This window comes from Diplotaxodon limnothrissa, linkage group LG5, assembly GCF_057381915.1.
Source record: "Diplotaxodon limnothrissa isolate DT_005_m linkage group LG5, D_limnothrissa_male_GT1.1, whole genome shotgun sequence".
NCBI classification, from domain to species: Eukaryota; Metazoa; Chordata; class Actinopteri; order Cichliformes; family Cichlidae; genus Diplotaxodon; species Diplotaxodon limnothrissa.
The window spans coordinates 14,970,552-14,993,989 of record NC_140600.1 but is presented as its reverse complement, the minus strand read 5'-3'; the positions used below and the strand labels follow the sequence as shown (position 1 = coordinate 14,993,989).

Below are 23,438 nucleotides of genomic sequence, written 5' to 3'. Positions count from 1 at the left end.
TTCTGTGTTTATGAGGATAAAAAAAAAAAAATTCTAAATCACAGTGAGGGAACTTCTGCATTGTGAGGATCCAGAGCCTCAAAGGTCTCTTCGAGGGTTCACACTTGATGATAATGATGCGGTTAAAATTGGATTTAGAACATGACAAGAGTTGGGTTGGGAGAGCGGGTAGGCAATGTGATCAACGAGTGTCCTCACAACTATAAAAAGGCCTGCGTGTGTGTGAATGTAGATATCCTGCTAAAGGCCTAGTGTCATCAGTCCCTGTCAGTACATGACAGTCTTACAAATTTACACAATCCAGGCAGACAGTCCATGACTTTGCTCCAAATGACACTGGGGTATTTGCTCTCCACTGAGCTTCTTAAACAACATTTCATATAACATGTACTTGGCATTAAAACATCACAGGCACGTAGACTTGGCATTATATTCAATTTCAAAGGCGCGTTCAGCAAAAGTGAACATCCCAGTGAAGGTACAAAATAAGGCACTCTGGGCACACGATGGAGCGGTCATGTCTGCCGGCAGCAGCAGCTGAGCTCAATGGCAATGGCACGGTGTTTCCTAAAGGGTGGACAAGATGCAGTAAGGTCAAATGGAAGCATTGAATATATAAAACTCATAATGTGGTAACATCAGTAACACAATGTGTGTTTGGTGTGTTCATAAGCCCTTTATACTTCCATAATTCTCCCTAAGCTAGTCAAAACCTGTGAGAGTTAGGGTTAATTTTACAGGCAGGTTAAAAGCACATCAAGCAGAATAAAGTACATTTAGGTACAAAATGTTTTCCCCCAGTGTCTGGTTCTCATTGTGATAGAAGAAAAAAAAAAAAGCAAAGATAATGGCCTGTTTCCCGTTGGGGTTTTTTTTTGTCTTCGCTGTCGGTTTTGTCATAGCCTGCCTTAGAAAAAAATGCAAAGTAAGCCAAATGTTAAAAAGGTCAAAATGTTCATGCTTATCTACAGCCAATCCTGTTAAGCCCTATAATTATACGCAATGCACCAGTCATAAAAGGGTTAGAAGTAGCAGAAAAACAGCTGATGAATCTACAAGTCATTCAAAGAAACCTTTTGCACAAAAGACTATTAGATCACTTTTTGGATAAGAAAAAGTAATTAAAAAACCCTTTTACCCCCTACTGACAACTACACTGAAGGAAATAATTATTTGAGCCCCTGCTTAATTACTAACTTTACTCACAAAGAAATCAACAGTCTCTACTTTTTGTGATAGTTTCATTTTAATGGAGAGAGACAGAATATCAACCAAAAATCTAGAAAAACGCATATTACATAAAAGTTATACACTTCTTTGTGTCTGTCCATCCATTCTCTTCTGCTTATCCTTATAAGGACCGGGAGGGGTGTAGTTGGATCCCCAACTACAATAGTGCAGGAGACAAGGTACACAATGGACAGTTTGCTAATCTGACACAGGGATAACACAGAAAAAGACCTAACTTCACTAACTGCATGTCTTAGGGCTGCGGGAGGAAGATGGAGTAACCGGAGAGAACCCACGCAAACATGCAGTCCCATATGTATGTCACTGAATGAAATAAGTATTTGATCACCAAGAAAAACAGGACTTAGTCCTTCTACTTAGTAGAGAAACCCTTTAGCAAGCACAGTGGTAAGATACTCGTAATGGACTGCAATCCTGTAGCGGCTGTGGGGGTCCACCTGGTCAAGAAGGCACATGTTCAGGCCTGTCGTAGGTTTGCCAGTGAACATCTAAATGATTCAGAGAGGCTTGGGAGAAAGTGCTGTGGTCATGTGAAATTAAAATTGAGCCATTTGGCGCCAACCTGTCATGAGAAATACTGACCCAAAGAACACCATCCCCACAGTCAAGCATGGAGATGGAAACATTATGCTTTGGGGTTGTTTTTCTGCTAAGAGTACAGGACAATTTCACTGCACTGAAGGCCCAATGGACGGGGCCATGTACTGAAAAATCTTGGATGAAAACTTCCTTTCTTCAGCCAGAAAACTGAAGATGAGTTTTGGATGGGTCTTTAAGCATGACAATGACCCAAAACATACCGCCGAGGCAACAAAGGAGTGACTAAAAAAGAAGCACATTAAGGTCATTTTGTGGTTTAGCCAATCTCCAGACGCCAGTGCGACAGTAAATCTGTGGAGGAAGCTGAAGCTTCCAGTTGCCAAGCAACAGCCTAGACAGCCAACTGAGCATGTCTTTGCCATGTCTTTCTTTAAAGTTTCTGTAAAGGGGAGTAGGCCGAAATCCCTCCTCAGATGTGTGCAAACCTGGTGACCAACTACAAGACACATCTAACCAGTGTGCTTGCTAGCAATGGCTTCAGTCATGTTTTGCTTGGGGGATCAACTACTTTTACCAAATTTCAGCATTTCATGTTACTATTATGCAATGCAGGGTTTTTTTTCTGTATTATTGGTTGATTGGTTAATACTCTGTCTCTCTCCACTAAAATTAAACCAACATAAAAGTGTTTGTCTTTGCAAGTGATCAAACTTACAAATTCTGCATGTGATCAAATAATTATTTCCCCCACAGTCATACAGCAATGTAGGAACTTCTGTACTGTAACCTAAAAAAATCTATATATTAAAAGCTACAGTAATACGTTTTTACATTTTTAAATAATACTCAGAATCATATTTTAGCATATAAGTAAAATACAAAAATCATGGCAAGCTTTTTTAATTATATTAAATCACTCACCTCAGTCTGGCTAAGCGTCACTGCCGTGCTGACTCATACGCTTCTTAGATTTCAGCTCTTTCAGCCAAGCAGGCGAGGAGGCACCACTGAATGTCACAGACGATATTTCGATATTTCAGTCATCTTCCCCAAAGATATCTGGATCATTTACACAACATATATATTTGTTTTGGTGAGCAGCGCTTCTTTCTGCTTACCCTTCTTCTTTGTTGCCTATGAGTGGCAGCACCCGTGTAGCTCCAGCCAGACGGGCAGGCGTGCGAGGAGAATGTGAGAGCTCCACGGAAGATGGTGCCACTTCTTCATCTTGATGTTCCTTCTCTTCGCTAGCTTTGCTTTCTACGGTTTCCTCTTTCACTGCAGTTCCTCCACCACCTGTTTTCCTTTTAAGTTGAGCCTTAAAAAAAGCAAATAAATACAAATAAGTACTTAATTTAATAAAAGAAAGACCCATTTGCGTCATATTACATATATTATTAATAAAAAAAACACATTTAAAATAAATTGAAGTTGTTCTTGAATGCTTTGAGAACTTACAAGCAAGCCTGCAGGACTCATACCAGGAAACACTGGCACTCGCTGGGACGGGGAACAGACTACCTTGGGTTTAGGCTGTTCTTCCTCAGAATCTGACTCCCTTTCTTTTGCAACGGTCTCTTTTTCAACTGAAAAACACAGACACGAGTCAAAACAATTCGATATCGTCAGCTGTCTTTATACCACTGACGCTTTCACATAGAACATTACAGATACTCTAATAACCTGTGGAGTCCTGGGTCCCCCAATCCTGTGTTTCCGTCTGAGCTAACCCTGCGGTCAGCCTGCGTGATGGACGTGTTCGAATACGCCTCTTTCCCAGATCCGCCTTGGATCTTTGTGCACTGGTGTCAAGGAGAGGAGTGGAGCTCTGTACAGAGACACATATACAAAATCTAACAATAAAAAGCAAACGCACTGGCCACAAGTGTGCATTATTTATTACTAGAAAATAATTAGAAATATAAAAAGTAACTGAAATTTAATTCCTTAAGGTAACAATAAATAATAAATTATATAATATTCTGGAAGTCACATATTGAACACATTAGAAAAAAAGATTTTAAATCAGTTATGACACTGTATGAAGTCAAAGATTTCATAAACCACACTCTGTGCTTGCAAACTTCCCTTTATGACATAATGTGTAGAAGTATGGGGAAACACATCCAAAAGAAATATACAGCCAATATAAATATTACATAAAAGAGCAATAAGAATAATTAATAACACTGGCTTCAATCAGCTGTCACTCTTCGTCACTCAAAAAAAAAACAAAAAACAATTTAGTGACCTGGTTGAGTCGAAATTGTGTACAAAGCAAGACGACAGGAGTTTCGCCCAGAATTTGTTTCAAGCCAGACAAAAACGTCACGCACAGAGAGAAAATTATATGTTTAATAAGCTGGGAGAAGAGAGAGAGAAGAGAAAACACTGTGGGAAGACTGCACAGAGCCAATGACTCACTGCACAAGTTCACACAACTGTATTGAAAAAATCACGTGAATATGAGGATGAATTGGCTCCGTAAATAAGTTTTCTGTTTTGCTGAGTTCTGACTCTTGTCTTCTGGATGCCACTGTTTTCCATTATCAATGTTACGTGTACATATCTATAACTATGTGAATGTAGGCAGCGTGTATAAAGTTTAGTTGGTTTTGTTTTTGTCTTGATAACTCTCTTCAGGAGTTGATAAAATTATTTCCACAATGACGAGTTAGTGTTTATCTGTTACAAACGTCATTGATATCTTTGTTTTGTGCTTCTATCTATCTTGCCATCTATCCATGCTTCACACTACAGAAAGGCACAAGCACAAACAGATATTTTCTAAAGTAAGTTTGAAAAGTAACAACTGAATTCCATGTCACCTTTTTTGGTTGATGGCACAGGGGAAGATTTAAAAACTCACTAACCTCGGGAAAAGGGGCAAACTCTGGCTCTTTCAGATCATCGGCGGTGTCTTCAGATGAGACTTCAGGTACTTCGTCAGGGACTGGCTGTGGACTGAAGAGAACAAAAGTGTAAACAACGCTGAAGAAGAATGTTCATAGGGCATTGCCAAAATGCTTTTGGCTCATTTCAATTTGTTTTTTTGTTTTTAATTTCACCACTCCATTAAGCATATGTGCCTAACTTTGTTGACCACAAGGGGGCACAGGGAGCTCAACTTTCAAATGCCTGACAGCACATTTTAATGTGCATCTGCATTCGGTTAAGCTGTCACAAGATTTCTGTTCCTAAACACTTTCCCGAAGTCTAAATTATGACATTTGGCCAAACAAATAAAAAAATAGAAACGTTTTAAAGGCTTGAGGATTAACATTGTCATACAAGTACAACGAAAACTCAAACTACTTATTTTTTTAAATAATGCAAATGATTTCCTACCTGTTTCTTTCAGGTGTTTGTTCCCAGACTGGATCCTGCTGGTCATGAATAAGGCCAAAGTCTATCAAAGCATCGGTGTCCTTGTCTTCATTTTTTGTGGAGAAACTGTTGGTCTGATCCTGCGAGATGGACAGAAAATTTCAGGCAAATTCAAAAGGAAAACACATGCAGAAACCAGAGAAATCGTCAATTCTATTTTATTCATATAACCCAAAATCAAAACAACAAGTATATAAAGTAAAGAACCTATAGTAAGACAGAGAAACATGGGTAATTTAGAATCACCAATTAACCTAACCCCACCAACTGCATGTCTTTGGACTGTGGAAGGAGTAAACCCGCACAAACACGGGAAACGCATGCAGCTTCCAGACAGAAAGGCCAGATGGTGGATTCGAACCCAGGACCTTCTTCTATGAGTCAACAGTACTAACTGGCAGATCACCATCATGCTTCCCTGCTAAATGACATATTTGGCTGAATACCTTAACTTAAATTCTAAGCTATTGCTCTGTTCATGGATTGAAAATCCTTTTTTTCAACGACCCAAATGATCCTCTACGTCATATAAATTTATGAACAAGAACTTTAAATTGTAGAGTTAAAACAAGGAGAAACTAAACTGTGTGCTGAGCCAAAACTCACCAGCTACACAGAGAGAAAGGACCAGCCAAGCATGCGTCTTTTAATGAGCCGGTCACAGAGGCTGGGCTGTCCTCAATGAACACCGGGGGCATGAACATGCGCACACAGACACACACGCACTGGCGTACACACCTTTATGCCTCAACAGAGACAAACTAAGCACACTCATGATGTCACGCCCACATGCTATACTACACACGCACACACAAGCATACACGGACGCACGCAAACATGTTCCAAACAAAAGCAACCACTTCCTCGTAAAACATTCCTGTATGCTCGCTTCATATTTTGTTGAGGGGCGCATCCCAGTGCTGAATGGCCAGACACTGTCACCTGGATACAACACAACAGTTGAGTAAACATCTCATCTCTTTTGTGAGGCCATTTATTACTCAGGACGCTCAGGGCAGCTTCATTTGCACAATGCCTGTTATCTGGCAGCATCACAGCACAAATGAATAGGCTTCTAGTGATTTTCCTATAACTACACTCCATGTTCAGATACAGAGAAAAAACAAAGTGCTTTTTTACACAAGCCTTTCCTCTGCGATGCGATTTATCCCGTGTCTGTGCCACCTTTATCACAGAGCTGCAGCTGTCACTCACAAAGTTCTAATGTTGACTAATGCTTCCCAGCTGAGTTCAATAAGAAAACAAAAGAATTTTTCAAATATGCAGTTATTCCTGTTTGGGTGAATCTTAAGTATGCAAAGGTTAGAAAAACATTTGTGCAAGAGATAAAAGAAACAGTGAGGCATTGTATCGTGTGATTTGGAGACAAAAAAGAAAAGTTACTTTAGGATGACCCCTCGTCACAAGTGGGCACCACAGCGGGTAGCTCTGCACATTTGATTTGACCGCAACCCCAAAGGGGATTCTTATCTCTGTCTGGAACGGAACCAGCAAAATTTAGCTTGTCAACCAAATGCGTAAACCGCCACACTATGGAGCCAGTTTCCTCCGTTTTAAAAATTCAAAACGAACGGCCTCGTCTTCCTACTTTGGCCATAGCTAAAGGAGTGCTCAATAAATTAGATATTAGAAACATGTTTAGAAGTTGAGCAAAGATATTGCAACTATTGAGAGATACGTTTGTGAACTGGAAAAGTATCCAGTACTCCCGTACTCTCCTTTTATCTCTGCTTTGGTCTCCACCAACTCCCAAGGGAAATTTCTGGGATGTTCCCCACGCCATAAATTTATAGTCCAGTATTTGCCATGTCCTACGTTCAGGGTTCTTTGTTCTTTGTTTTATGCTCCCCAGTTCAATATTCTGTATACCGTGCAATGAGAAAGTCATTCCCCTCAAACATAATAACAGATTGTGCCACCCTTGGCAGAAAGAACTGCAATCAAGCATTTATAATAAGTGGCAATAAATCTTTCACATCACTGTGGAGGAATTTTACCCCACTCTTCTCTGCAGAATTATTTTAATTCAGCCACAAGGGAGGGTTTTCAAGCTTGAACAGCCTCTTTGAGGTTGTTTTTAAGGCCAAAGCATCTCAATCGCATTTAAGTCTGAATTTTGACTACATCACTCCAAATACTTCACTCTGTTTTTGTTTTTTAAGCCATTCAGAAGTGCTGGTGTGATTCAGATCATCGTCCTGGTGTATAACTCAACTCGGTTTAAGCTCCAGGGTACAAACTAACACCCGAACATTCTCCTCTGGGATTTTCTGGTAGACAGCAGAGTTCATGACTCCATCATTTACAGCAAGTGAAGTAGATGTTGTTCTGGGGTTTTTTTGTGACCTCCTGGATGCGTGTTGGAGTGATTTTGGTAAGCTGCCCACCCCTGGGAAACGGTCTTTTGCATTTACTCAGTTCATCTTTGTCCAATAATTAATTTGTTTGATAATATGAAACAATTAAGCATTTTACACAAATGTGTAAAAAAATGAAGGAGTCAGAAAAGTCGCAAATTTTTTCATGGCACTGTAACTTAACTTGGGTATGCTTGGGTCAGTCTTATTCCTTACCTATGTCATATCAACCCTCTGAGGTGCACTTTATCAACAGCAATCACTCCAACCCTAACCTTAAGTCTAACTTAGACAATCATCAATTAAAGGAATATTCTTTTTTTTTTTTTTTAAACCCAAGAAATCTCTTTTATCCTTCTACAAAACGCAGGGTTAGATTAAGATTTAGCACTTATAGTGATTTACATCTCTGAGGGTTAAATAAATCCCGAATTCATTTTTCGGATTCTTGTTATATGCTATAGAAATCTGGTGAATAAGGAACCCTGGGCCTGTAGAATCTAGGGCACAAGGGCACTTTTGCACTGTAAGAACCAGGGATGAAATTTAATTTCCACCAAGTCCTGTTGTTGATTGGTCAGGCAAGCTAGTGTTTTTCTCAGCATTTACTAACTTTGTAAAGGTGTGTTTCTACAATAAATATCCGGCCTAACATAAATTTGCATTGTTAGATGCAAAAGCGATGCAGTGACATCGATCCTCCCTTTCCTAACATTAAGAGGATTTTTTTTATGAGCTAAATCTTTCACTGGATCCACTGCTAATATATTAAAAACATGAGGGTGCAGCTTAATTCATCTAGCAACATTTGAAGATTTAGGACAAGAACTTCTAAGTAGCACGCACACCTACTATAAAGGATAAAAGCACTACCTCTGTGTTTGCCAGTATAAAATGTGCTGCTGAGGGCGCAGGATGTGCTGCACAAGTTAGGACAGAGTCTGCTTGATTATAGTTTACCTGCATAACATTTTTGTCATGGTCACTGGAATGTATATGGAACCTTGTTTGCAGCTAAGTGGAGAGAATAAAAGTACAACTTAATGAGGAACAATCTGATTCACAACGACTGTGAAGGAGTGTCACCACAAGAATCAAAACGACAGATCACCAGATTAAGGGAATTAAGCCGGAGAGATAATCTTTGTTTCTCCTGTGCACCCACATGTATGATAAAGTTACAGACAAATGTACATGTTATATACTTAAATATAGTGTAAACAAAATGTTTTTTGGTTCCAAAAAATGTGCAAGGATCGCTTGCAAAATCAAATATAATCTATTATAATATAATGTAATGAGATGTAATGACATACAATGATAGAAATAGGAAGAAAAAAAGGCATTAACTAAGAACGGTTAGGCTGTGAGCCAAAGGCGGCCAGCTCAAACAAAAGGCAGATGCAGATATGGAGCTGACACCCATAAATAACAACAGTTAGATAAACCTTGTCTAAGTGTGTCACACTTTGTTATTGTCCGGCGCGTTATCTCCCACATACACCACAGACAGAGAGGGAAAGGCCGTGACTGCGCACTGATAAAAAAAAGAAAATACAAGCAGGAAACTTCATCAGATATCTCTGTCCTTCCTGAAACACACTGCCACTGTGTGCTGCACTCCCTATTTACATTTGCATGGTTATCTTTTAACCCATGTCCATGGAAATTTTGAACAGGCTAATAAGTTACAGGGAGTTTTGAAGCATTTTCTAACAAAACTCGCCCTAAAAGCTTCGGCTTTGATCATTGCACACAATGATAATGGAAATTAGACAGAAAAGCCTTTAAATATAGTTACTGTAACTGTATATTTTTACTGCTTTGTGTATGTCAGCTCTTACAGAACAGGTTTTAGTGGCTTTCCTCTGCAAAGTCTTGCGACTTCTGATGGAGAAGCGATGCAGGGATCTCCTGCTGCGACTGGCAAAGCTACGGAGCGGTGACATGGCCCTCTGAAACCTTCCTCCTTCATCTCCACTTTCCTCTTCTTCATCTTCTTTATCATCCTCTTCCTCCTCCTGCTTCTCCTGGCCCCACACGAGCTCCAGAGCCCCTTGCAAGGACCGACGTAGGCTGCCCACCCAGCCCGCCACCTGCAGCTGGGCGGCCGACAGTTTTCCTTCAAAGTACTGCATGCTTGAAAAGCTCACACAGCTGGCTGCACTGACAGCAGGGTCACCATGGGAACCGGTTCAACAGAGAAACTGAGGTTCAACTTTATTAGAGATGAAAGGATTTTGCGGGTGAGTCAGAAAGCTGGCTCTGCGATCCAGCTGTCTGTTGATATTTCAGAAGGTATGCACAGGAAAAGTTATATTTTGTAGAAAGAACTTTTCTGACATCACAGAAGACAAAACGTAGTCCATCTGTCATTTGAAATGGATGCTTCCTCTCTCTGCATATTTTTACGACTCAGCTTACCCGAACTTCCTGGAATAGTCTACAATTTGCCGTCAGTGAAGAAGTAAATAGTCCAGCCAGCCATGTGTTTGCAGTGTGACGACACTATTCCACTGTCACATTAACTATGATTGATGTGAGACAGCGGCATCCTAAAGAAAGAGCTTCCCATCATTGATTAAGCATCGATTTAAAAGACAAACCGACTGAAGCCTGCTTCAAAAACTCCTCTCTGTCGTCACTTGGGAAGCAAAAAGAGCTTCGAAGGTTTCAGTCTAAAGTTGGCAATTTACATCCTTTTATCTCTTTGACTAAAACCTCTTTGACTAAACCTACCCACGTACTTCCGAGTTCACAAAAACAGGAAGAAAAAAAAAAATCACATGGGAAGCATCTGACACTCCAAACATCCAAAGGCAAGTACAGAGAGACAGATCACCCCTTTATCACCGTCAGACCTGAGTGATTTCACAGAACGTCAACACAAAGCGGAGGTCTGTGCTCGGATGTGGAAAATCCCGAGGGAAGTAGGAAAGGTGCGGCCTGGCTGGGCCAAGGTGCTTTCTGTACCTCCCTCTGCCGGTCTCATCCGTAGGTAAATGCAGGCAATGAATGAGCCAGGTTTTTGTGAGAGGAAAAGGCAAATGAAGCAGCAGAAAACACACAGACAGTAGACGTGAACTTTCTTGTCTCTGGATTAGACCGTCCTCTTTGTGTGCCAGAGAGTGTGTTTGTGTGTGAGGGAGGGGGGATGACAGGCTCTCTCTCAAAACAGGGTGGAGAGATTGAGAGACAGAGACAGAAAATGAGAGCAGACATGGGGCACCATGTATGGTCATTCTCACATCCTGCTCTGCTGGAGAGACCCAAAAGAGGGCATGCTGACCACACAGCACCTAGGCTCTTCTTACCATCACATCCTGCCATCATCTGCTCATCTTTCTTTCAATCAGAAGCCTGACTGAGGGTGCACGATCAGCTGCACACCTTGTGTTTGCCTAGTAAACATTTTCTCCAGTATGCTTTGTCTAAAAATGAAAAGCTTTTTGTCAGTTTTCAGGTTGGCATTATTGCATCAAAAGGGAAAGAAAAGAAGAAAACAAACGATTACACTTATGAAAACATATAGTTTAGTGTTACAGAGGTCGTTTACTTTTAGCTGATTTTCAGGTGCCTTATATGAGATAAAGTTCACCATTTCTGCAGCACACAGTGAGGAAGTGCAAAGTCAAAGAGCAGCAGCGCCACTCAGTGGTGCAAATAAGAATGTACTCACACAGACAGACAAGCAAAGCCCCTTTACAGCACTCAAGTGGTTGCATACATTGCCCTGTATGTCATAGGTTATGTATGGTAAGGTTTGCTTGCTACAGCACTGACAGAGCAAACACACACTCACAGTCCAGGGTTGGTTCACTGTTTTCATTAAGTCTGCAAAAATGTTGCATGTTCAAACAGGCGGTGAGCCCATCTGTCTTAAATGTCATATCTCTGGCAGCCCTGCTCTCATTAAGTGCAGCTCTGCTCTGTTCACCTGGAATTTGTTGGGTTTGCTGCCTTTATTTTTTTTAAATGCTGTGTCAAAATTGAACATCTGTTCACTTTGCTATCTACTTGACCTGTCACCTCCAATCTCAATTATAAAAGAAGAAGTTTGGACACTGTCTAAGAAGTTAGTAGGAAAAGAAAAACTTAGATTCAAACAAAAAGTAACACAAAGACAAAACATAAAAGGTTGATGCAGGTAAAATGTATGCAATAATATAAATGATTAAAAAAAGACCATCTAAGACAAAACTGTGAGGTGCAAAGAATAGCAGCCGTTCACTACTATTAAGGCAACAGTTCAGCTATGTGAGAATAATATTTCACAATATAAAATTGCATAACAATAAGTTTCTCTCATGAGTCATTAGAGAAAAACACAACATGGATTCAGGAGCAGCTCTGAAAACAACAATGTCAAACCAAAGTCTCCGATTTGCATAAAAATTTCATGGTACAACGTTTGAATATGTAATAATTGCTATAAATACGTATTGAAATATATTTTCAATATGTATTTTTTTTTGCCCAGTGAAATTTGCAGCAATGTTTAAATTCTAATATCTAAAAAGATAAAAGCCTGAAAATGTATCTTACCATGAAAATGAATTACAATGTGTAATTTGGGCCAGATACATCAAAAATGTGAGTATTAGGTAGTTAAAATATGGAAAATATGTAAAGCCCTATATTTGAGCACACACACTAATAAAGCTCACATTGCAAAAGACAAGTAGTCCTAATGTCTGAATGGTTTATAGTTACTTATCATAATACTGTAAAATAAAACATATAAAACTCTTTTTAACATGAAAAAAAAACAAAGAAAGTGCTACTTTCACTCAACTTTCATCCTGACTTGAGCAAATATTATAATTTGTACAACAAAAACAAAATTATACAAAAAAAAAATGATTTTAATGTACCGGTATATGTGCATATTTTTCACCTCTGAGACCTTCTCTACCCATTTCAAGACCTGCTGCTCTGAAGCAGGCTAATCATTCAGGTTATTCCAGGTATTAAAACGCAACAATGTAGCATATTCATACATATTAGTTACAATTCTTGCGGCCTTCATTCACACAGTTAGCATACAGATTGCCTCTTTATATTTTAAGTACCCAATTATCTTTTTTTCAAATGTATCCATTCCAAATTACAGATCCTGATTCATTTTGATACTGAGAAAATCTTTCATCTTTAATAGTTTTTCAAATATTCATGTTCAAACACTGCCTCAGATTTCAAAAAACGTGCCTGAAAGTGGGTCGACTAACCTTTTTTTCCAAAAGATACATCCTGAAAAGTAGTTGATATAGGAAACTAAACTTTCACAGCACTCATTACACATGTTCAAACTTTGGACAATAAATCTTTTATGTAAATCAGAGATGACTGAGCAAATTTGAGATGGAATGACCCAACAGTCAGCGAACATAGATTGCAGCTGCGTTCACAAGCTCACTTATTATGAACTAACGAGCAGTGGAACAGTTTGTGGTCTGACCAATCGAAATGTGATATTTTATCAGGAGACAGTCTGTGCACCTGTGACGCATTAGTGCATCATATACCTTATTTCAGCAAGACAAACTCACACGTGTTGTGAAACAGGACACATAGACATGTGAAATCAAACACATCGAAGCATTTTTGGAACAACTAAACTTGGCGAACTAAAACTTCAAACTGCAAACTGTAAAGTGATCATGTTTATTTGCAGACGTCAGTCTTGCACTGCAGCTGTTCTGCGACTTCATTGTCTCTGAATGTCAACTCAATACTCAATCACTTTTAATCACTTTTACACTGAGGGTTAGATAAGTGCAATACCAAATCTATTGATAATGACTCAGCATTATGACTGAAGAAGATATGACTGTCATTTCTTTGCCTCTTCTCTTTAATGGATAGCACAGTAGTGCAGAGTGGACAGGAAAGTGGAGGCAGAAACAAAACTTTCTTTCCAGCTTTTGTGTTAAACTATGCAACTGATGCCATTATTTTTGCTACATACACAACTTCAATGTTAATTGCCTCACAAAATTCTCAGTAAAAGAGAATATAAATGCTTTTGTTTGCAAAACGCTGAACTACACCTTTAGGCAGCACTTCATATTACATAATCGTGTAAACTAACATCTTCACTACCAACCGAATTTGCTTGCAATGTGGTAATATGACAAGACGTGTGAAATAGAAACACATGACCCATTATCTGACGGGTTATAGCCCTATGGCCCACATCATCACACAGCACACTCTTAAGTAACACACACCTGCCTTACACTCTCCACACATTCATACCAAACCTTCTTCCTCGTAACATGCGTCTTTAAAATGTTTGCGATGCTTCTACTTAAAAATGTTTCTTGCAAACTGAAAGCAGAAGACACAGAAGATAGACAGCTTCTGGAAACACACACAGGAAGTGTAACCCATCTTTCTGCCGTCAAAACTTCGCACTGTCATCGCACTTCTATTCTGATCTCGCGCTTACCACAATGAATGGCAGTAATTTTAAGAGCAGAAACATTGAAACGTGCACATTAGCAGTTTACCTCGCCCTAGCCTTCTTTGATGTTTCTCGCTGTAATAAAACAAGTAATCACTTCGGGGGGGGGGGGGTACTATTGAGATATGTTTATGTTTATGTTGCCTTCAGAAAACAGTACAGTAATTTCCCTGAGAATTAACAGTATCATTTCCTGGACCCAGCCTTACTTTATAAGGCAGTTATATAAGGATAGTTAAAATGAAGGAGTCTCCCCAGCTGTGTTAACATGAGTAATACAAGTACACGCACACACACTAACACAGTCATGAGTTCTTAAGCTGTGACTTAACCACACTGAAGCAAGTACGACAAGATATTTCTCTCCTTGTCTTACAGGAATGGCAAAATGCTGGTGCAGGTGAGGTGTGTATGGCTGCCTGGCTGATGTGATTCATTGACAAAATAACCACATTTACTAGTGGTGCACACCCCTGCTTCTGTTCCTAACCTCACCCTTTCTGCATAAGTGAACAGTTGGAGCTTTCATATAACCATAGTGATGTCCACAAAACAAAAATCTAATCAAGCGTGACAGAAATACAAATATAGCTAGAACCTAACCAAATAGGGCTCACCTCTTGGTTGTCTTCTTCCATCTCGTCCTCATCCTCGGTTTCTGTCTCCTTCTCCTCTTCCTCCTCCTCCACATCTAGAGAGATGAGCTGCTCCTCTTTCTTTACATCTACAGAGATGAGCTGCTCCTCTTTCTTCACGTCTAGAGAGATGAGCTGCTCCTCTTTCTTCACGTCTAGAGAGATGAGCTGCTCCTCTTCTGGCTCATCTTTTATCTCCTCCACCCATTCTCTCTCCTGCAAAGGAGGTGTATTCGGACACTGCTCTGGTTTTTCCATTTTGTCTTCCTTGGCTCTCTCAGTTTTGACGTCCACAGGCACCAGTCCCTTCACTTCCTCTATATCCAGAAAGTCATCCCAACTACGGAAAACTGGACTGCTTTCTGTTTTACGCCGTGAGATCACTTTTATCGGTTTGACTGAAAAATCATCAAATTCTATGTTGATCGGATTCTGTTTGACCGAGAAGTCATCATAAACCACATCCATCAGATTCTCTGTGGGCCCAGAGGTGTTTGGTGAGGGGGAATGTGCTGATTTTGACTCCTGAGGCCAATCTTCAGATTCAAAATAGTTTAGATGAGGCTTTGATCTGCGCACCAAACTCTCCTCTTGCATGTTGTTCAACCCAGATTGCTTTGTTTCTCTCTCGTCCTCTAGTCTTTGCTTTTCTTTGAGTTGGTCTGCCTGCCTTCTTTCCAGTTCCTCTTGCATTTTTCTCTCCTGCTCCTGCTTCTCTAGTCTTTCTTTCTCAATCTTCATCTTTCTTTCCTCTTCCCTTCTCTCCTCTTCTTTCTGTTTTTCTATGAGCCTCTTCCTCTCCATCTCTGCCTCTTTTTCCTGCTGGATTTTCATCTCCAACTCCAGTTTTTCTTTCTCAATCTGCCTCCTTTCCTCTTCCCTTCTCTCCTCTTCTTTCTGTTTTTCTATGAGCCTCTTCCTCTCCATCTCTGCCTCTTTTTCCTGCTGGATTTTCATCTCCAACTCCAGTTTTTCTTTCTCAATCTGCCTCCTTTCCTCTTCCCTTCTCTCCTCTTCTTTCTGTTTTTCTAACAGCCTCTTCCTCTCCATCTCTGCCTCTTTCTCCTGCTGGATTTTCATTTCCAGCTCCAGTTTTTTTTCTTTCTCAATCTTCCTCTTTCTTTCCTCTTCCCTTCTCTCCTCTTCTTTCTGTTTTTCTAACAGCCTCTTCCTCTCCATCTCTGCCTCTTTCTCCTGCTGGATTTTCCTCTCCTGTTCCCTTCTTTTTCTCTCTTCATCCTCCTCCTGTTTCAGCTTTAGCTCTTTATCTCTCTCTTGCGCTTCTTTTAGTCTCTGTCTTTCTCTTTCCTTCCTCAGTCTCTCCTCTTCCTTTAGCCTCTCCCTTTCCTTCTCCTCCATCTCTTGTTTAATTTGCTCCTCTTTCTGCCTTGCCCTCTCCTCTTCCTTAAGCCTGAGCTCTTCCCTCTGTCTTTCCCTTTCTTTTTCCTTCTCTTCTTCCACTCTTTTCTGCTCCTGTTCTAGCTGAAGCCTTGCTTGTTCCGTCTCCTCTGCTCGCCGCTGTTCTTCAAATTTCAGATGTTTCAGTCTTTCTTCTTCTTGCTGTTGACTCTCATCATGTTTTTTCTGAAAAATTCCTACTCTTTTATAGACAGGCACTAAATCAGGGACTTTCTTTTCAGCTGTAACTCCAGGACTCTCCTCCTCCTCTTCTTCTTCTTCTTCTTCTTCTTCTCCTCCTCCTTCTTCTTCTTCTCCTTCTTCTTCTTCTCCTTCTTCTTCGTCTTCAGTGTCAGAATCAGAATCCGAGCCTAGGATCAGTGGAGGCCCACCATCATCACTCTGCACGGTGCCAAAGCGAACAGAGCGACGTTTGACATTGTCCCTCTTTGGTACATCTTCACTCAAGTTAGGGGTGCGCAACTGGACGTCAACCTCTGTTGATTTGTTCGCCTCTTGTGGGCTCTCTGCAGCACTTTCCGATGATTTCTTTTCAGTTCGAACACCTTTTAGCATTTCTGTTGGGGACTTTGTTGGTTGTTCAACAGGAGAGACCTTTGACGGGGGGTCCACAGTCGGACTCTGCGGCATTTCTTCGGCAGAAAGTCTGAGATTTGAAGTTTTTGGTGTTTTCACTTCTGTTGGAGAAGTTGCGGGCTCAAAGCTGTGGAGGAGAGAGCAATCATAGCTTTTCATTGTGAACAACAGAGTTTTAATGACGTTTTGTTCTTGTTTTGTTTTGGGGGCTTTTTGTTCTCAACATTCAAGAGTCACTGAGCTGATAGCTAGGTGTCCTGTTACATATAGCAGTCATTTTGTAGGCAGATAAAAAACAGCAAACCCTGCTCTAATGTGATTGGTCTATACCACATGACTACAAACACAAACAAGAAAACTTCTGGTAGGTTGTTTCTAGAGATTAACATGAAAGTAACAGACAACAACTAGACCTAGACCTACAACAGAAGATTGACACCACCCTGTGTGTACGTCTGTCTGTACATTAAATACAAAGCAAATGTTTAGCTTAGTGTAGCGCTGGGGGAAACGGCCTATTTGCACCCTGGAAGTTCGCGAAATAACACCTTGCGCGTCGCTTTTAACCAACACAAAAAGTCAACTTTAATGTTAACAAAGTTTTACAGAGAGCAGTGGATCTAATGCTTATTCAGACCAGTGACTTCCACGAGTCTTCATTGGTTTGCTGGCAGCCTCATAGGAATCCAGGAAGCATGTGACATATTTATGACACCCAGCATAAGGGCAAAGAGAGGTATATATCTAATCCAGCTGTCAGTGAGAGCATAAATTACCTGGAAATTGTGAGCATTTACTTAAAAGGTCTGATTTCAACATGAGTAAAAAAACAAGGTTTTTACTTATCCACTCAGTGACTGGTCACTTAAATAGTCTTGATGGCATTTCCACACAGTCAGCAGTGCTTCAGAGATAATAATGCGTATTCAGTACATGGAGTAGTAGTTCCACTGAAAACTTCTGACAGTGAAAACTCTCAAAAATATAGTCAAGATGCAGATTTTCTGAAAGATTCATTTCCCTAAATGTTATTTAGGAAACTGTAAGCAAACACAACTAAAATCCCATTAACATCCACTATAGGGAATGGCTAAATACCTGAAGCTATGTGCAGACAGCTGGATGTCTAATCTCAAACCTCACACACTTCGGTAGCTTAGTTTGCTTTCTTATCTAACCTTGGTTATTTAAGGACATAAATCTGGCTGCAACATCGATACTGCAGCAGCATTTTTCATTTACCACGCCCGGATTACTTTCCAAACACACTGAACACGGAGGAGCATCAAGAGAGCAACACTCAAACTTTCCTTCCTCAACAGTTCTAGACTTGCACTCTTGCTACAGCTGCTCACAGAAACCAGAAACTGGGGCCGTGCTTTCTGTCTAAATAAGAAATGCCTGTATGTCCTCGTAAATCCAAACCACTAACATAAAGAAAATCTAAATCAAGAGAAACCACATACAATCACACACCCACATAAAAAGTTTTTTATCCAACATTTGCTCACCCAAATCAACAAATGAATCACATTTAAGGTTAAGGCTTCCTAGACACAAAGTCATAAATCATCTACATCTGACCAACGAAGATAGGCTTTGGGATTTGAACCTGTGCTTGCAAATGAATGCTCACTTCCTTTTCTTTGTGTCTAATCTTGTCACTGCACACAAACTGCAGAGCCTTACTCACCTTCTGGAGCGTGCTCGGGATGTAGCCGGAGGCTTCTTCTCCATCTTTGGACCCTCAGAAGTTGTTTCTGCAGCCCAATTTTTGATGCGCTCCTTCACCCCTCCTATACCGGTTAAGATTTCCGGTTCATCCCTCTTCGGCATGGCCTCCGGCCTCGACGCAGAGTCAAACAGTTGACTGATTCTGTTTTTAATGCTGTTTCCCCCGGTGTAGTCCTCTTTCACTCCACCGTCATCGCTCTCTCTGTTTGAAGGCTCTGGAGATGCCTGCTTCGGCTCCGGCGATGCCTGCTTCGGCTCCGGCGATGCCTGCTTCGGCTCCGGAGATGCCTGTTTCTGCTCCGGAGATGCCTGCTTCGGCTCCGGAGATGCCTGCTTCTGCTCCGGCGATGCCTGCTTCGGCTCCGGCGATGCCTGCTTCGGCTCCGGAGATGCCTGCTTCGGCTCCGGAGATGCCTGTTTCTGCTCCGGCGATGCCTGCTTCTGCTCCGGAGATGCCTGCTTCGGCTCCGGAGATGCCTGCTTCTGCTCCGGCGATGCCTGCTTCGGCTCCGGCGATGCCTGCTTCGGCTCCGGAGATGCCTGCTTCGGCTCCGGCGATGCCTGCTTCGGCTCCGGCGATGCCTGCTTCGGCTCCGGAGATGCCTGCTTCTGCTCCGGCGATGCCTGCTTCGGCTCCGGCGATGCCTGCTTCGGCTCCGGAGATGCCTGCTTCTGCTCCGGCGATGCCTGCTTCGGCTCCGGAGATGCCTGCTTCGGCTCCGGAGATGCCTGCTTCTGCTCCGGCGATGCCTGCTTCTGCTCCGGCGATGCCTGCTTCGGCTCCGGAGATGCCTGCTTCGGCTCCGGAGATGCCTGCTTCGGCTCCGGCGATGCCTGCTTCGGCTCCGGCGATGCCTGCTTCGGCTCCGGAGATGCCTGCTTCTGCTCCGGCGATGCCTGCTTCGGCTCCGGAGATGCCTGCTTCGGCTCTGGAGATGCCTGCTTCTGCTCTGGAGCAGGAGATGCTGGCTTATTTGAATCACGTTTGGTGTTGTGTGTGGAGATAGCTATGGTAGGCTGGGGGGGCAGAGAAAGACCGCCTGACTCAAACTTCGAGGTGAGCTCCATGGACAGACGCTTCCTAGCACCACCCCAACTAAATGTTTCATCGGTTGAAGAGGCTCCATCGCTACCTGAGTGATTCCGCATTTTGACAACAGACGCTCGAGCTTCATCTTCCTTCGCTTTTCCGTTGTTCTGCTCTGAATTAGTTGCAACATCTCCAGAAGCTTTGTCGTTTGTTTGGATGATGTCTTTCTGGACGAGCTCAGTTTTCTTTGTCTCTTCGGGCCGACTGGTTTGTGAGGCTGTTTTTCCTACACTAGAGTCACGAGTTTCCTCTTTACCTGCTTCACTAGCTTTGGTTGTTGTTGGGTGACTTTTGGGAAGCTCACTTTGAGAGCCTGGTTTGGCATTTGAGGTGACAGCCGGCTGAGATGTTTTTTGAGCACGAGGGGTCAAAGGCTCTGAGTTTTGAATTTTCGACGTAGCGGGGAGCGTCTTTGGGGCATGAATGGAGCGGATGGTGGTATTCTTCTGCAAAGAGAAGGGCTTGGGAGCGAGGCCAGGTTTGGGGGCCAGCAGTGGCTTGGGTTTCGACATGACCCTAGTCTTGGAAGCCTCGACGGAGCTCTCCATGGCCGAGTTGCTGAAACAGGACGAGTGAAGAACAGAACATGTTTATCCACAGCAAACTCCAAATTTCCATTAATGAAAACCCATTTCATACTCAGAACAGAAAAAGCCAGTCGGTTATGTTGTCACAAAGAAGACGGGAATGGTCTGGTTTGTCTAGATTTTTTAAAGTGCATTACTCTACTACAGAAGCAAAGAGAAACTAATCAATCATTCTGAACAAACATCAGCCACTATTTAAAAAAAAGTCTTCCTGCCACTCGCTTTAATATTTTTTCCCTCAGGTTTCAGTCTTTGATTTGGTCTTTTGATAACATAAAATGCACTGAACCTTTCCTTGATTGTTTCTCTTTTTCTCCAGCTAAAATTAAAATAGTTAAATGGTAAGACTCTCACACACAGTGAAGCTCTGACAGCGTGTGATGACTCATCTTGACTGAGGATGTTTAGTGATACGTAAAATGGGAAACTAAAATTAACTGATTGAGAATGAGCAAGATAAACTGCTCTGAACAGGTCCAAGTGATAACATTTACAAATGTTAAGTATTACACAACGATGAAAGTGCCAAGCATTGAGGGAACACCTGAAAGGAAAAGTAATCAAGATCAAAACAGGCAAGCAGGGAACAGGCCTGGTGAACCGTACCATACATCTATAATACAATCTACAACTCTGGCACAGTCAAAACCCGGAGCTGGCATTGATCTGAAACCACTAAAAGATAAACAAACTGCAACTGTCCTGAGCAACCTGTCACATGAGCACTTTGACCAACAGAAATGGCCTCCCTCCCTCCCCACTCACAAAAAAAGGGCCAAATTTACACACCGTGTGAAAAAGATAACAGTAATACAATATGTGACCAAATCTGCTACACTAAATACCACAGGCATTGTGTGCAGCATGTCATCTGGTTTGTCCTGTAAGACTAAAACCGGTAACTCCACACCCTGCAGTTTTAACACTCTCAACACTAACTAGTACAGCTTGAGAAAGAATAGAAAATGCTCATAGAGCATTGTTATCAATCTGCAGCTGGTTTGCATAAACTGTTTAGATTCCAAACAGCAGTTTTCAGTATGTGTGCACTTAGGTATTTTTACATGGGATATGCAATTTACTTTTTTTCTTCTTTGCTACACTTCTTAAACACAACACCTCTAGGTGTGCAAGATATTGTGTAATGAAATCAGGTTGGACTACAGCTGTGTGCAACACCCAATGATTTTTTTAAATTTTGTTTTTAAGTGTCTAGTTTGTTTCTACCCCTCCTCTATTTTCCCAGCAGCTAAATTCCTAAGAAACAAACACTCTGGAGGAGAGAAGGCTTTCAGCCCTTGCTTTTGTCAGTTATTTTCGATGGTTTCTGCAGAGCTCGGTCTCCTGTAGCACTTTGCTTGCAGGCTTTTAACTTTCTTTATCTCTGTTTGCCTTTAGTGCCCCCGTTGTCGTGTCAAGGCCACACTGGCTGCCTTTAGTTTTTATGTTTAGGTCAATTTATTCTCCCCAGTGATGCTGTGAGAGCGCGCTTACTTCGACGTCAGTTTGGTCTCAAAGAGCCAATCGAAACGACTTCACCAGCTAAACCAGCGTTATATCCCTGTGTTTCATTTCGAGTTGTTAATAAGTTACTAGTAGACGCGTCAATAGTGAACTCCGAGCCGGTGTCCGGCTCTGGGTCCTCTCAAAGTGGACAAAGAAAGGCGATATAAGCGAAATGAAAGAGTGATCCGAGCTTGTGTGTTCTGGACACAGCTCTTAAGTAAGGATGCGAGGACTGATAATGAGGATGTAGGTCAGCCAAATTATTTCACAAAGCTTGGAAAACACCCATTACACTGTCACAAAGGTTGTGCACCTGTCCCTAAACTTACCCCTTCCCATTATTAAGATAACAACATAAGCACTTAGCTTTTTATAAAGTTTTCTTTCAATCTTTTTGCGTGCAAGTGTGTGTTTACCTTTCGTCTTCACGAAGTCATAAAGATGGAAGGGGGGAAGGAAGCGGGAAGAAGATATAAAAGAAAACTGTTCCTCCGTTTCCCGTGATCGTCTCGCCTGCCGAGCTGTTGTCAGACCAAGTGTGTGTGTGTGTGTGTACGTGTGTGTGTTTTCAGCTCATTCACACCAACAAGACGTCAGCCAACTCATACACCCAGCAGACACTCCCTCCACCCGCCTCACAGTCCGAGCCACGCTGCCTCCAGCGAAAACACCAGGAGACCGGAAGAAGCGTGTGTGCACTTCAAAATAAAAGTGCATTAACAGGAGTCGGGCCCGGAGAGGTTGTTTGGCTGAAATATATGTTTTTGTTTGAGTATGAAAGCAGAGCTGACAGTAAGAAGTGCTGGTTAAAGTCTTTCACATTTGGATCCACAAAGAAAAAATATTATCGAGTTTTGAAATTATTAAAACCACAAAAATCTTTATGTGACATAATATGCTAACATCATTTTATATTTCACTGCTTTGCAGCCTAATAGCTTATTAAATTAAATTAGTATTAGTATTAAATTAAATAGGCGACATTTTACTAGCCTGTAAAAGGAGCGTCTCGTGAGTTAAATGGGAAATTTCTTTGCTTAAAGCTTCTGTGGAATAATTTTTCGTACTCTATTTTTTCCTTTTAATACTCTGACCTAGTGTTAGCTTCCTGTGTGGCTTAAGAATTGTAACAGGTAAGATAAGTTTTAGGACTCTGAGATTTAAGGAACGGGAATAAAACAGCTAGTTTATTGCATTAGCGCAAGGTAAATTCTCAGTTTGCAAAGGTGGACCAGTATCTAGTGCTTGAACATACCTGGAAAAATTTAATAAATAAATAAATGGCTTAACTCACTTACCATTAATTGAACGACAGCAAAACCCCTTCCAACTCCTTGTTGTTTTGAAAATTTAGTCCGGAGGTTCTCTGTGAGTTTATCTAACTTGACGGTAGTTTCCTTTTCAGTGGACTGGATTAACAGGTTCTAACTGAGATGAAAAGCCACTTTGCCCAGAGAGAAAAGGAATAAGATCCGTCCAGCTCATACTGCTTCATGGCAGCGAGGGTACCTTGGGTTTTTTAACAGCAGGCATCAGCACTCACACAGTAAACCTGAATTTGCATAACACCTGAGTCTTTACGACATTAATTTGCGTTGCATGCGCCAAGAACAAGAAACAACTCACAAGTGAACTTTGTGCAAATCTGAGAAGAGTGACTTCTTTGAAAACTAAGAAGGCTTTTTAATAATTATTTCAGTGCTAGATGTGTTTATGTGTGTGTTAGTGACGTTTTCGGATGCGGGAACATATCAATACAGAACGGTAAAAATACATTTCATCATCACAGAACCAATCACAACCAATAAAAGGTACTTCCTTATTAATCAGCAGTGGTGTAAAGATCTCAAAGTAGGATTTTTTTTTATT

The 23,438-nt window shown here is 41.4% G+C and overlaps 1 protein-coding gene across 1 annotated transcript; it reads right to left on the bottom strand.

Moving 5' to 3' along the window:
- On the bottom strand, positions 1–22,162 carry LOC146631812 (uncharacterized). The gene is made up of 10 exons (XM_085353134.1): positions 21,986–22,162; positions 18,346–20,034; positions 14,640–16,779; positions 5,140–5,258; positions 4,665–4,755; positions 3,475–3,619; positions 3,250–3,377; positions 2,910–3,109; positions 2,713–2,798; positions 1–567 (listed from the first exon to the last, which is right to left on the bottom strand). The coding sequence occupies exons 2-9, from the start codon at positions 20,022–20,024 to the stop codon at positions 2,723–2,725; spliced, it is 4,578 nt and encodes a 1,525-aa protein (XP_085209260.1). The 5' UTR covers positions 20,025–20,034; positions 21,986–22,162; the 3' UTR covers positions 1–567; positions 2,713–2,722.
- Positions 22,163–23,438: the final 1,276 nt, after the last annotated feature.

Coding starts and splice junctions, on each gene's coding strand:
- LOC146631812 (XM_085353134.1), bottom strand. CDS start 20,024: ATGGAGAGCTCCGTCGAGGCTTCCAAGACTAGGGTCATGTCGAAACCC. Junction 3,378..3,474: donor GGGGACCCAGGACTCCACAG/GTTATTAGAGTA, acceptor TGTGTTTTTCAG/TTGAAAAAGAGACCGTTGCA. Junction 2,799..2,909: donor ATAGGCAACAAAGAAGAAGG/GTAAGCAGAAAG, acceptor TGTGACATTCAG/TGGTGCCTCCTCGCCTGCTT.